At 36.8% G+C, this 12,788-nt stretch overlaps 1 protein-coding gene across 3 annotated transcripts in view; it reads right to left on the bottom strand.

The window, feature by feature from the left end:
• Nucleotides 1-4,355, bottom strand: part of Il7r (interleukin 7 receptor) — a 27,991-nt gene extending 23,636 nt beyond the window's left edge. For all 3 annotated transcript variants that reach the window (XM_023712029.1, XM_004623438.2, XM_023712030.1), the window contains exon 1: nucleotides 4,138-4,355. In XM_023712029.1, coding sequence (XP_023567797.1) covers nucleotides 4,138-4,219 — 82 coding nt within the window. In that variant the 5' untranslated portion in view covers nucleotides 4,220-4,355. The remainder of the gene's footprint in view (nucleotides 1-4,137) is intronic.
• Between the last annotated feature and the right edge of the window lie 8,433 nt (nucleotides 4,356-12,788).

Genomic DNA, 12,788 nt, shown 5'->3' on the forward strand with positions numbered 1-12,788 from the left:
TCTCTCTCTCTCTCTCTCTCTCTCTCTCTCTCTCTCTCTCTTCTTTTCCTCATTCCAGTTGTTCTTTCTTTTGGAGCAGATTCTTTCCCTTTCACAATATCTATTGAACTTTTTGGATCTTATTTACTCTTTCAGGCTTTTACACCAGGGAAAGAAAATGATGTTTATCAGGACCTTATGTGCATTTACAAAAATCACATGAGGTGTGACCTTAATAATAAAATATGTTCATGGAAGACATGAAGAAGTGATAATAATTTATCTAAAGAGGGAAATGTTAAGGCAAAGCCAAGAAAAAAAGGAAGAGAAAAAAACTTCCAAAAAACTCCATGTGCAGTTTTCTAATAGTATAAAGTTTCATCGTCCTTAGTAAATAAGTTACAAAAATTAGTGCTTCAGAGCACTGGAAAGATGAACTCAACTGAATATTTTATAAAAATAGAATTTCTTGTGCTAAATTTGTCACAATAAAAAGTTCGTACAATTCAAGTAAGAAACATAGTGTAGTCATGATGCATATGCTACCTAATTTAACCTTTGACTTCATTTCTAGTCTCCTTTTATTTCCTTCCATCATTTTTTAAAAGACAGAAAATGACAACTATTATACAGTCAGAAGTTCATTTCTCAAGAGATTACTTTCCCTTATATAAAAAGGTATCCCATGTAAAGGCATCATTGACATCTCCATTCTGCGACAGTTTAAATCAACTTACCTTAAGTCACTGACTTAGGTAAACATGATCAGAAAAATTCAACCCTGTGAATGCTATGCATACTGCTTCTGAAGGATTTTTTTTGCTGGTTCAGGATGCCTTAAGGGCAGGTCTGGTAAGGCATGAGGATCTGGGGATCGAACCACAGAATCCTGAGCCTGACTGCTTTGCTTAAGCAGGCACTTAAACAACTGAGCTAATGGGCAGGCCTCCCTGCATACTGCTTCTGTTCTTATGCATTCTTATTTTATAAGTACTATTTCTTATAGATAATAGCAGCATATGAAATAAAGCTGGGAACTAGGTATTTTTTGAAGTCGCTTATGAAAAAGTATAATTTATCACAGGTAGTATTTGATTCATTAATGTGAATTGCAGTCTTTATGGTTAAATAGATATTTTGCACTTATATTTCACAATATTCAATAGAAAAGTGAAGCCAAAATAAATCTACCAGCAAATACACCCAACTGAACTCTGAGGAAATCCATAACCAACAGAACCATTCTTCAAGGGTTGAGTGTGAGTCTCTTACTGCTTCTATCAGTATTTGAAATTTGATGTTTTCAAGACTTTAAAATGAATATGGAATTTACTAAAAGTGAATGCCCATTGAATATTGCAGGGGCCATGAATAGTCCAAATGGCACTCTCTACTTAAGTAACTTGGTAAATATGTGGGAAAGTGAGGGATCTACTTGTAAATGGATCAACCACTTTAGTGACAAGTGGTTTCAGTCTAACAGCTCAGCTAGATCAGAGCTGTGGACATCACTCACAACCATTTCTTTTCCTACCTTTCCCAGAGTCTGCTCCCGATTCACCTACCAGCAAGGCTTTATGTGTTATTTCAGAATAGTACAGCCCTCTCCCTGTTGACATTGTCAAACAACATGAGACAGCCTCACCCTTTAACTATGCTTCTTTGTAAATTTGTAGACTTAGGTTTTGTTCTTAAGAGATGGCATCTTGCTAAACAGAGCAGCTCTGAATGGGTTTAGCCTCCTTTGTATGATAATTCTCACATTGCTTTGAATGTTTCTTTCCTTTAGACCTTTCATGGATACTGTACAATGGAACATACATTACTATGTAGACTCAGATGGTTTGTGGGTCAGTTTTGTCTCTGTAATTTTGCAGTAAGCTAGACAAGATACTCTTGTAGATGCCAGACACCAGGAGAAGAAAGAACTTGCACTGACAGTCATCCAATCTGGCAAGGTATGTTTGTTGCATAATCCCACACAATTTATTAATCATTGTTCATTCAATTTTTCATGTACTTAAGAAAGCTGATGAGTTAAATGAAAAAGGATTCATTGGCTCTTTAGCTGGTCCAGGCAGAATGGCTGAGTAACCAAGAAAAAATCTCCCATAAAATTGCATTGCATTCCACAAAGAGAATGTTCTTGATGTGACCTGAAAAATTGTCAGTAAAAGTGGGGCACACAGTTTTTAGTGGTGAGGTGTGGGTTTAAATTCTGGCTATTCTGCTGAAGTTATGGCCCTTTATCAGGTTACTCCTAGGGTTTGCATGTAGAAACTCATGTTTTTGGAATCGTTGACTAGATCTAGAGAAAGTTAGCTCAGAAGACAGCAAAGACTCTGAAAGGTCATGATTGTTACACTTTTCAAGAAATAAATGATGAGAATACAGGAATTCTAATTCTGAAATTAGAGTAGATAACTGGAATTTTTTTAAAAAAGGGTTCTGTATCAAGTGAAGGTATTATTATATAGTTTTGAAATTACATAGCACTTTTCCTGTTTTTGTTTTTTGAGACAGGGTCTTACAATGTAGCTCAGACTGGCCCTGAGTCACTAGGTAGTCCATGTTGGCCTTGAATTCACAGTGATCCTCCTGCCTTAGCCTCCCAAGTTCTAGGACTACAGGCATGTACCGCGGTGCCGTTTAGCACTTTTCACCTATTATTTTTAAATGTCCAACTGTTAATATTATTATGCAAATATTTAATGATTTAAACTATTTTTATAGAAAATTAATTTTTAGAATATGTTTTGAGGATAAGATGGGGTCAATTGATTGAATGGAACAATTTAAATCATTTGGGTTTTGAAAGAGTGTTCTTTCCTTTCTTTATCAGCCTTGTGGTTATGAGTGGACTAACTTATCTTTCAACAAACAGCAACTAATCATTTTTTAAATTTCTTGTCTCCAAACTGGCAAGTATTTTGATGTGATCATGTGATGGGTAGCTAAAAATATCTGATATTTAAAAAGTTGAAGTGAAAACCCAGTTCTGAGCTAAAATTCTTATTTCTTTGAAAATTTTCTTGACCATGAGGAAGAAAAAGGGTAACACATTACATAAAATAGATAAAGCTCTCATCTTTCCTGTCATGCCTGTAAGGAAATAATGTAGAATATTATCATCTTCGAAAAAGTGATTCATACATTGTCATGCTGTGAAAAATGTCACCCCTCTGACAATTTCCTTAATGAAAAACTGCCAGGATTTTCCCTCTTTGGTAAGTGCTAAGTACACTGGCACAAAACATCTAAGCCAAGAAAACGTGACTCAAAATGTCTAAGCTGAAGCTCTAGGCTGATGAGCTGATTTTGTCTTTTAGGAAAGCACTTTTTAACTCAAAGTTGAAAGGGTTAAATTAGTAAGAACAAATTGCTAGTCTGAGTTCCCAGAGGTTCCAGAAGCTGCTAGATACTTTTGCCTATAGGTTTGTTGTAATTGTAATACGCTTTTTAAGCATCCAGGATCTGCTTCTAGATACTAAGCATTTCAAACATTCCAAAGGGAATTATTGCATATTGTACACTTGTTAACCATAAAACAATTGTGTTTGTTTCAGCGAGATAACTCACACAACTCTGTCTTGATCATTCATTAAGCATCTCACATGAATCTGTCAGAACTAAAGTATCTTGAAGAAATGTTTACACATTTATTGAGTGGCTGTTACGTTCTGGACATTTTTAAGTGCTAGGTCATACAACACTTATCAGTGCAACTTAATCTATCATTTCTGAACTTTACCATATCATGAAAAAAATATATTTTAGAATCTCTTAAAAAGCCAAACAAAACAAATCTAGCCTAATTTCCTGACAAAGTAAAATTACCTTAGAGATTTTTTAATGGAATCATTGCAGCATCTATTCCAGTATTCTTTTGTATGATAGAAGCATTAATCAACATTTAAGATCCAGATTTGACGAGGCAAATGCATTTCTTTTTAACAGTTCTGATGCATTAGAAGCCACCACAGTATGTCCCTATAACCCTCATCAAGTATTAGAACACACAAATGATTGAGCGAATATTAAGTTCTCGAATTCCATAGCAATCTGGCAGCCTGCTCAGGTTTGCTTGGGAAATGAATAAGCTGAAGCATATGCTAGAGAGAATCCCATATTTCCCCCAAAAAGTAAGAAATGACTCACCATTCTGTGCATAGCCACTTTCTCCAGAAACAGCATGAACTAAATAGAAAACTATAGCAAAAGCTTTGCCTAGAATTGTCATTCTGAGAGACACAGAAAGACAGACACACACAGAGAGAGAGAGAGAGAGAGAGAGAGAGAGAGAGAGAGAGAGAGAGAGAGAAAACAGGAGACAGCAGACCTGTCTGTGAGCCTGTATGGACAGATGAATGAGAGAGGTGGAGAAGACTAGATCTACAGCTTAATAGTTAACCACAAGTAGGGGAAGTATAAACACAGCACACAAAAGGCAAGTGTCAGAAACAGGAAGTCTTAGTAAAAGCATTATGCTGTAAGCCGAAGGCGAGGAAATGAAGAGATACAGCAATTCAATTTAAATTATTCTACCTTTCTGGTGCTCCTTGCAGACCCCCAAATCACTATACTTACTTTGGAATAACATTTCACATTGTACATTAATATTCAAGTAATCTCAAGCTGCAGCTCAATTTATAAAGGATCATAAGACAAAAACCTAAACTTATAAAGCTAATCAACTTTATTTGGAGTGAGTTTTTTTTTTTTTTTTTCAAAAGAGATTCTGTATTGTATAAAGTAGTTTATAGAAGGTTTTTCTTTTTCAGTTTTTATTTTTTGTTAGTACATGTTCGTAATACATAATGATCACTTTTCTTATAGGGAATTGATGCATACACAGAGCACATTTTAATTCTTATTCCATCTTCTTCCTCTTTCCTCCTTTCTCCCTCCCACAATAAATTTATTTTGAATAGCTTACTTGCTGCCTCTTAGTTTCCACAACCTCAGTTTCCCTCTTTTTCCTGAGTGTATTCCTGTCACTTATCCTGACCTCACTCATTATAGTGGGCATTCATTCATGAATTGGTTTATGTTTAATGCAGGTCTTGGTAAACTGAACTAGAGATGAAATTTGCCCTTTGTTCTGCTTATGTAATTTTTAAAAATTTAGTACAGCATCTTTAGGCTTTACAGGGTCTCACTAAGCAGATCAGACTTGTAGTGATCCTCCTGTGTTCAGCCTCCCAAGCGCTGAGATTATAGGTGCACGCCACCACATCCATCCAGTCTCCATCACCCTCTCAGCACGTCCCAAGGGCAGGGTCAAAAAGGCATGCCTGGGATTGAATTCCGGCTGCTGTGTTCTGCCGAAGTAGGTGCTTTAGTCCACTGAACTATCTGGCCAGCTTTGTTTGTGTAATTTTTTTAAAATTTTATTTTAAAGATAATAAAAGGTAATATGTAAAACTTTAGAAATGTTACAGAATTTTTATAAACAAGATGATAGGAACTCACCAATGGTAGTTATATGGTATATTGTTGTCTTCAGAGCAGCTGTGCAGATTATCAGGTATAAGCATGCAAAATTGGTCAAAAATTAAGCATTAATTGTTCCTTTCAATACATAGGAATTAGTAGTAAAATTATCTTTGCTATCTTGTGTGTGTATTTTTCCTTTCTTCTTTCTTTTTTCCCACCTTTCCTCTTCCCAGTTGTTCTTCCCTTTTGAGAAGTCTCTTGATGTGTAATATATTTTTGTGGAGCAAAGTCTCACCTTTTTTGTCTACAGTCTACAGATGCCTTCGTGCAGCAAAATCAGAACTAAGTAGATGAGTCAGGTATTTTACGGTGCACAAATAGTAAACCATCACCAGCTGCTTCCCTGTAGAAAGTCTATTTATCTTCTGTTTAAAAAGTAAAATATTTACTTCCTTCTTGTATTTTACTAGGATTTTATTTGTGGAAATCTGGTTGTCATCCATCTTCTTAGGACCAAAGAACACACACAATTGGGCTGTCGTTTAAGCCACTGTCAGTGTTCCAAAGTACGAGTTTAAGTTAGTCCAGTCCCCAGCGGGAAGATAATACCTCTTGGAAGCTAGATTTCTGCTTGATCTTCAGCTGAATCATCTAGTCTTGCTTCTAGCCACACAGCCATTCCCTTTCATTCACAGTGACTGTCCTTTGGAGGAAGCTGTAGGACTGTGATGAGAAAGACGTGAGTTCAGAGAGCAGAAAAGGACAGTGAGTTAGAAATTTCTATCGATTCCCTATTTATTATTGGGTACTATGAGACTACAAAAAGGGTTCCTTCAGTAGGATGAAAAGCACTGTTCCTGGTGTGAAACAAATCAAAACCTCTAAAAGCCTAATAAGCTGGCACTGACTCATCATTACAGTTGTGTGATGATTTCACAAGAGTAACAAAGAAAGGTGGAGGGTGTCAGTACAGTCTTGGAATTCCTTCTCACTTTTGAAGCTGATGCAGAGACAGATATGGCCTACACCATTATAATGCCATGGTTTGTAGTGCAAACTCAGAGAAGCAAGAATCTAACCGACAGGGTCCTATTCTATCTCTTTCATCTATCTGAAACTTCTTTTGGCATTCAAAAACGTCTGATAAACCAGATAGAGATGATGTTGTTCATCAGGCAGTGATTTGTGTCCTCATTATTATTCTTGCTTTGAAAGCTTGGTTAGAATATTGTAGGCCTTATTTACAAAAATTGGCATGTTTTGTGCACTGACCTGAATATCCTTTTTGAAAGCGGTGATTATGAATTCCTGGAACTAGGCAAGTGTTCAAGGAGCAATCACAAGTTCTATATGTCCACTAACTCAGATCTCATGAACTGCTCTCAAATTGTCACCCCATGAGTGAGTAACTGGGTCATGTCTCTTTAAATTCTCTTGTTTATAATGTAAGTGGACCATCATTTTGATTGTATCTCTTTCCTTTAGTTGTGAAGATGTAGAAGAACAAAGTCAAGACACAATATTTTTGTACAGAATGTGCTAGTTTGCTCAGGGGATTTCCATGAGTGAGCTCACCCATTTTGGGTAAGGTAAAAGATGTCAGAAAGACCTTAGTAATAAACTAAATATAGTCAATTCACTGAATAATGAGATATGTCACCCTTCAAGACATCGTGGGAGAACAATGGTACTTTCTTTACTCTGATCTTATTAGGCCTTTGAAACTTATAAAAGCTAAGGAGGAACAGCCTGGATTTACATAGCCCCTGGAAAAAACACATTTACTAAGTTGCTTTGTCATCATTGCTTATAAGATGGTCACAGACAGAGAGAAAAATGAGATCAGGAAGAACAGCAAACTTGACTTCCAACTGACTTCCAAGAAGGGTCCTGATTTCACAAGACCCACTATCTGAGTGGGAGTGAAGCAAGTTCTCTAGCCTGTCTGCTTGAATCGTCCAATTTCTTTTCTCTTATCATTTCCTGTCATCATTACTTTTTTGTGTTCCCCTTAGAGGTCTGGCCGTTTCATCTCACGTGCTTCTATAATGTGATGCATCATTAAAAAAGAATGTCATTCCATTGCTTCTTGTATGCAGAGCAAACTGATCTCACAGCAAGACTCTCCATACCTAATGGCCAAGTCCCTCCTGTCTTCCTTATTTTCTGATTTTTCAGGTCATGTGTGAAGTACACAAGATTAATACATTTTCTTTTTCTTTTATTTTCACATGGTGAATGCTTCCATGATATAAAGTAGTGAGACTCTAAAGAGTTAAGAAGTCTGAACCTTCAATGAGATTTCAGATCCCGGAATCTGAACATTACAGGAATATACGCAAACCCTATTTGATTTTTGTTGGTCATTAACCCAGTTAAAGTTTAATCCAGGAAAATCCATACCTTCCATCTATTTCCTTATTAGTAACAATAAAAATTTTAGTGGGAAACCTCAAGCTAGCATTTTAGCTTCTTAGTACTCTGTACCATTATATTTATCTCTTAGGATTAGAAAATGTATCTATGCCTTTTACAGAAATTATAAATTGAGTGGAACAGACACAAATGCATTATCTGCATTATAGCACCCTTGGGAAATACACTGGTTCCAGAGTAAAGGTAGTTCTGTAAATCAGTGTTTACATGGAGTTTACAAAAACACCCTTCAGCCTCTAGTAATTGTCACAAATGGGAATGATTTGTCATCACCTTCTGCTTGTGTGTTGAAAACAATAAGACTAAACACTACACCACCCCCTCCAATGATGGCATGTACTGAAACAGGAATATTTAAGGCAAGATGTTGATGCTTTAAAAATACTCAAAAATTCCAAAGCCCATTATATGAACTCTGCTAATTATCTCTTCCAACTACTAACTTACCTTCCTTAAATAATGGATTTTATCCTTAAAGTAAGAAACACTCTTAGCCCCTGCCTTCCTAGGGTTGGGAGTAGGGATGGAGAAAAGCCTGGAGTATATGCTGACTCCAAAGAGCTGTGGAAAAAGATACAAGAGTATCCAAAAGTAGGTGTTGATATCTGCAGAAGACCTTCCTGGTGCTCTAGTCCCAGGTTGATTACCTTTATATTTTGATCTGTCTGTGCTAAGTCCCTAGGGTTCTGAGGAGATGTCCCAGCACCTTGAAGTTTCATTTCCAGGGACAGAGCCTTTTCCTTCTTTCATCTTTCTCTCCTTACCCCATGGAGTCACTCTATGTCCTTCCCTGTTCCTGTGGACACAGTTTCAATTGTCACACTTGTTCTTTCCATGATTTTAGCTTGTATCTTTGGATATAACAAAAAATGGAATGTTTGATTATTAACTTTGGATTTTTTGCTGAAGATATTTCTATCACAAGGGAAATATTTTGCTTTAAAGCAAATTAAATATTTGTATAGGAAAATCCATTCAAGAGCTGCACTCTTCCTCTGATGACGTGGCGTCACACAATCCTCACTATATCAAAATCCAGGCAAAGCAAAGCATTCACCATGCAAGAAAAAGAAAGGAGGAAGGAAATATCAAATTAATAAGTTTTAACCAAAATATAGGAAATTTATTTGGAATTTTCAAATTATTAACTGCTAGTAGAATGAGGAGTCACGGTAAAAATAAAATTGGTGCACATAAATAAAAGGTCAGTATTTCTTGCACACATGAGCATTTCTGTGTAATTGGAAAAATAGCACCATTTTTATATGGCCATGGACCAAGTCAGCCTGAATACAAAGAGCTGAGCACTCAGGGTTTAAATGAGCTCAGGTGCAGGCATCTCTTATTTTACAGATGTTCTCAGATACGTTAATTCCAGGTAACTTCCGACTTCATCTATTTGCAACAGTTTCGAGAGATCTACCTATAAAACTGTGTCATAACTTTTTTTTTTTTTTTTTTTTGGTACCGGAGATTGAACTCAGGACCTTGCGCTTCCCAGGCAAGTGCTTATTCTACTGAGCTGTCTGCCCGGCCCTGTGTCATAACTTTTGAGATGCATTCTGTGGGCAAACAGTTAAACAAAAGCTCTAGGGCTCACTGTGCTTCTTTGCAATAATAAGGAGTATATCAGTGAAAGATTCTTTAAAGCAACAACCAGTGGCAAAGGATGTCAGATGTGTTTCCCCCTTAAAATAGGAGACACAGAAATGCATTGGCTTGGAAGAAACAGGGAAGGCACACAAGTTTGCAAATTTTTCCCATAAAGTTGATGGAATTCTGATAGAGGTGGACACCAGACTGGCACATCTATTTTTGTTCTTACTTGGTGTCCACAGATAGATAAGGGGTGGCCAAGGAGTTCCTGCATGATAGTCCACATAATTTGCTATCCATCTTGCAGGAAGATTATTGCTTCCTACAAATTCCCAAAAGTCTGTGATCTTCAAGATGTTAAAAGAAACTTTTCAGCTGACTTGAAGTGCAGGGTGGGTGGTTAGACAAAAATAGGTCAAACTAAGGCCTTAGCCTCTGCAACTGTCCCTGCTTTCCTGATTCTCAAATTTTCTTTTCTAATAGTTCTCTACCCTACCTGAACTATGGAACATGTATTATCCTCCATGTCTAGTGGTGCAAAATCTGTTAGGGCAGGCCTGAAATCCCATTGGAGATTCTGGATGTGGGAGTAATGGAAGCCTATTTCCCATATTTCTCTGCCACAGCCTTGCCCAGTCCTCTCTGGAACCTGAACTGTGGGTGCAGTTTTCATTACCAGCTGTGAATATTAGAGCCTTTATCTCCCCGTCTAGCCATATTCCATTCTGCAAGCTCCTTTCTCTTTGGTTAGTAGAGTTGGATTTTCCTGAAGAGGTCTTAAATGGGGAGTAAAAATAAACTAAAATAATAAAAAGAGGTTATGAACAAACTTTCTTTTTGTTTGGATGCCTCAGGGAAGCCTTATCAGGAATTAACTAAAAGCTACTTAAGATATTTCCCTTTTATGCCTTAGATCTGATTAGTCTGAATCCAAAATCCATCATCCTTCATGACTTTCTTACCTGTTTTGATTTCTTCTGGAAATGGTCAGTCCTATTTCTCATTTCCACCACTGCTTTCATATCCAATTTTATCACAGGTCACATGGCCACTCTGTTGCCAACACGAGGTGAAAGAACTCTCTGAATCAGGATTGCCAACTCTTTAAAAATAATTCTTTGTTTATTTGGCACATGGTCTCGCTGCACAGGTCAGACTCCTAGTGATCCTCGTATCTCAGCCACCCCAGTGCTGGAATTATAGGCATGTGCACCACCATGCTCAGTTTCAGTGAGTGGCACTGCGTACCGGGTATCGAACCTGGGTCCTTGAGCTTTCCGGGTAGGTTCTTAGACTGCTGGGCTATCTCCCTAGCCCCTGCCAACTTAATTATCTCCATATAAGAACTTAATCCAACATACTGACTGAAGGAGAACCAAAGGATCTTCATTACTACCAGCAGCCCTATATCCTCTTTCCTTTTGCTCCATATGGGCCATAAATTTCTACCTTTCCTATCTCCTTGCCTAGCTCCAACCTCCATCAAGGCCTCATTGATGGCAGCCTTTGTCTATCTTACTGGGAAGACAGTAACGATAATGTCTTATGGTTTGAGATCCAGAACACCAGAAGTTATCAAATTGTTCTGTTGACTTTTCCAGGAAGTTACATCACATAAAAGCATGACAGAACTTCATTCTTCTGCACATGTATGCTCAGTGGATGGAAAAAAATTATTTGTTGAAGTTATTGTTCTTTTTATTTTCAATCATTCTGTTGCTGTTGCCTGAAATAAGTTAACCATAAATTTGAGGTTACTTTTAGGGCTTTCAAATCTATATTTATCTTCATGGAAATACTGCACTTTTTAAAACCATAACTTTATAGTAACTTTTGAAATTGGGAAGTATGAGGTCTCCAACTTTGTTCTTTCTTTCTTTAACATTGTTCTAAGTTCTTCTCACTATTTTGAGTTCTTCTCACTGCCACCTACACTTTAGAAGCAGTTCGCTAGCTTCTAAAATTGAAGTTGATGGACTTTGATAGGATTACATTGAATCTGAAGACAGGTTTAGGAAACACTGCTATCCTAGGTCTTATAGTTCATTAATTTACTTTTCATTCTTATGGTTTAAAAGTTTTTTTTTTTCTTTGAACCATGTTTTGGAGTTTTCATTATCAAGTCTTAAATTTAAATATATGCCTAAATTCTTTACTTGTTCTTTTTGGTGATTTTTAGTTTTCATTTCATGCTATTGATTTCTTGTGGGTTAATATAGTTGTTCTTAGTAATTTACTACCAAATTCTGATCTTATTTTTTTCAATCTTTCTGAAATTATTTATTAGTTCTATTAGTTTAATTTTTTGTGAATTTTTCTGGGAATACAGCACTTTTTCTGTGTGTAAGAGTCTGCCAAAAGCACAAAATTTAATTTCTTCTATTCTGCAGACCTTCTGCTTCTTTTGCTTGATTAATTGCCCTAGTTAGGATCTCAGGTACTAAGATGAATAGCACTTATGCAAGTAGACACACTTGTCTTCTTCTTGACTTTAAGGAGAAAACATTCAATCTTTCATTACTAAATGTAATCTGGCATTTTTAGATGCCCTATAACTTGAGGAGTTATCCATAATTTGCTCAGTATATATAGTTTTTTGAATTTTAAGGAAGGGTCTACAGGGTGTTCAGAGTCTCACTACTAGATTGGACTCATAGTGATCTGCCTGTTTACAGCCTCCCAAAAGCTGGGATTACAGTCATGCCACCATTCCCAGTCTCAATTGCCATCTCAGCGTGCCCTGGGGGTGTGGCCGGCATGTCAGGTCCAGAGATTGAACCCCTGGCCCCTGCTTGCAGGCACTTTAATCTACTGAGCTATTTGGCTGGCCCTTGCTGAGTATCTGAATCATAAATATTATTGGGTTTTGTCAAATGCTTTGCCTGCATCTACTGCAATGACATGAACTATTTATTTTTATTCAACTAATATACTATTTTATTTAGTTTTATTTATTTTTTAGATGTTAAACCAACTTCTCAATTCTGGGTAAATCTTATTTATCAGTGGCTTTATAGTATTATTGAATTCAAGTTATTAGTATTTTGGTGGGAATTTTTATATGTGTATTCCAAGAGGACATTGATTTGTGGTTTTCTTTTCTCTTTCTTTCTTTCTTTCTTTCTTTCTTTCTTTCTTTCTTTCTTTCTTTCTTTCTTTTTTTTTTTTTTTCACAACCAGGGATTGAACTCAGGCCCCTGCGCTTGCCAGGCAAGCGCTTATCCCACTGAGCCATCTCCCCAACCCCTGATTTGTGGTTTTCTTGTGGTATCTTTATCTGATTTTACTGGAGAGTGATGCTAACATGAAAGGATAAATTTGGAAAAATCCTATACTTTTCT

This window comes from Octodon degus, unplaced genomic scaffold, assembly GCF_000260255.1.
Source record: "Octodon degus isolate 3935 unplaced genomic scaffold, OctDeg1.0 scaffold00002, whole genome shotgun sequence".
Taxonomy (NCBI): domain Eukaryota; kingdom Metazoa; phylum Chordata; class Mammalia; order Rodentia; family Octodontidae; genus Octodon; species Octodon degus.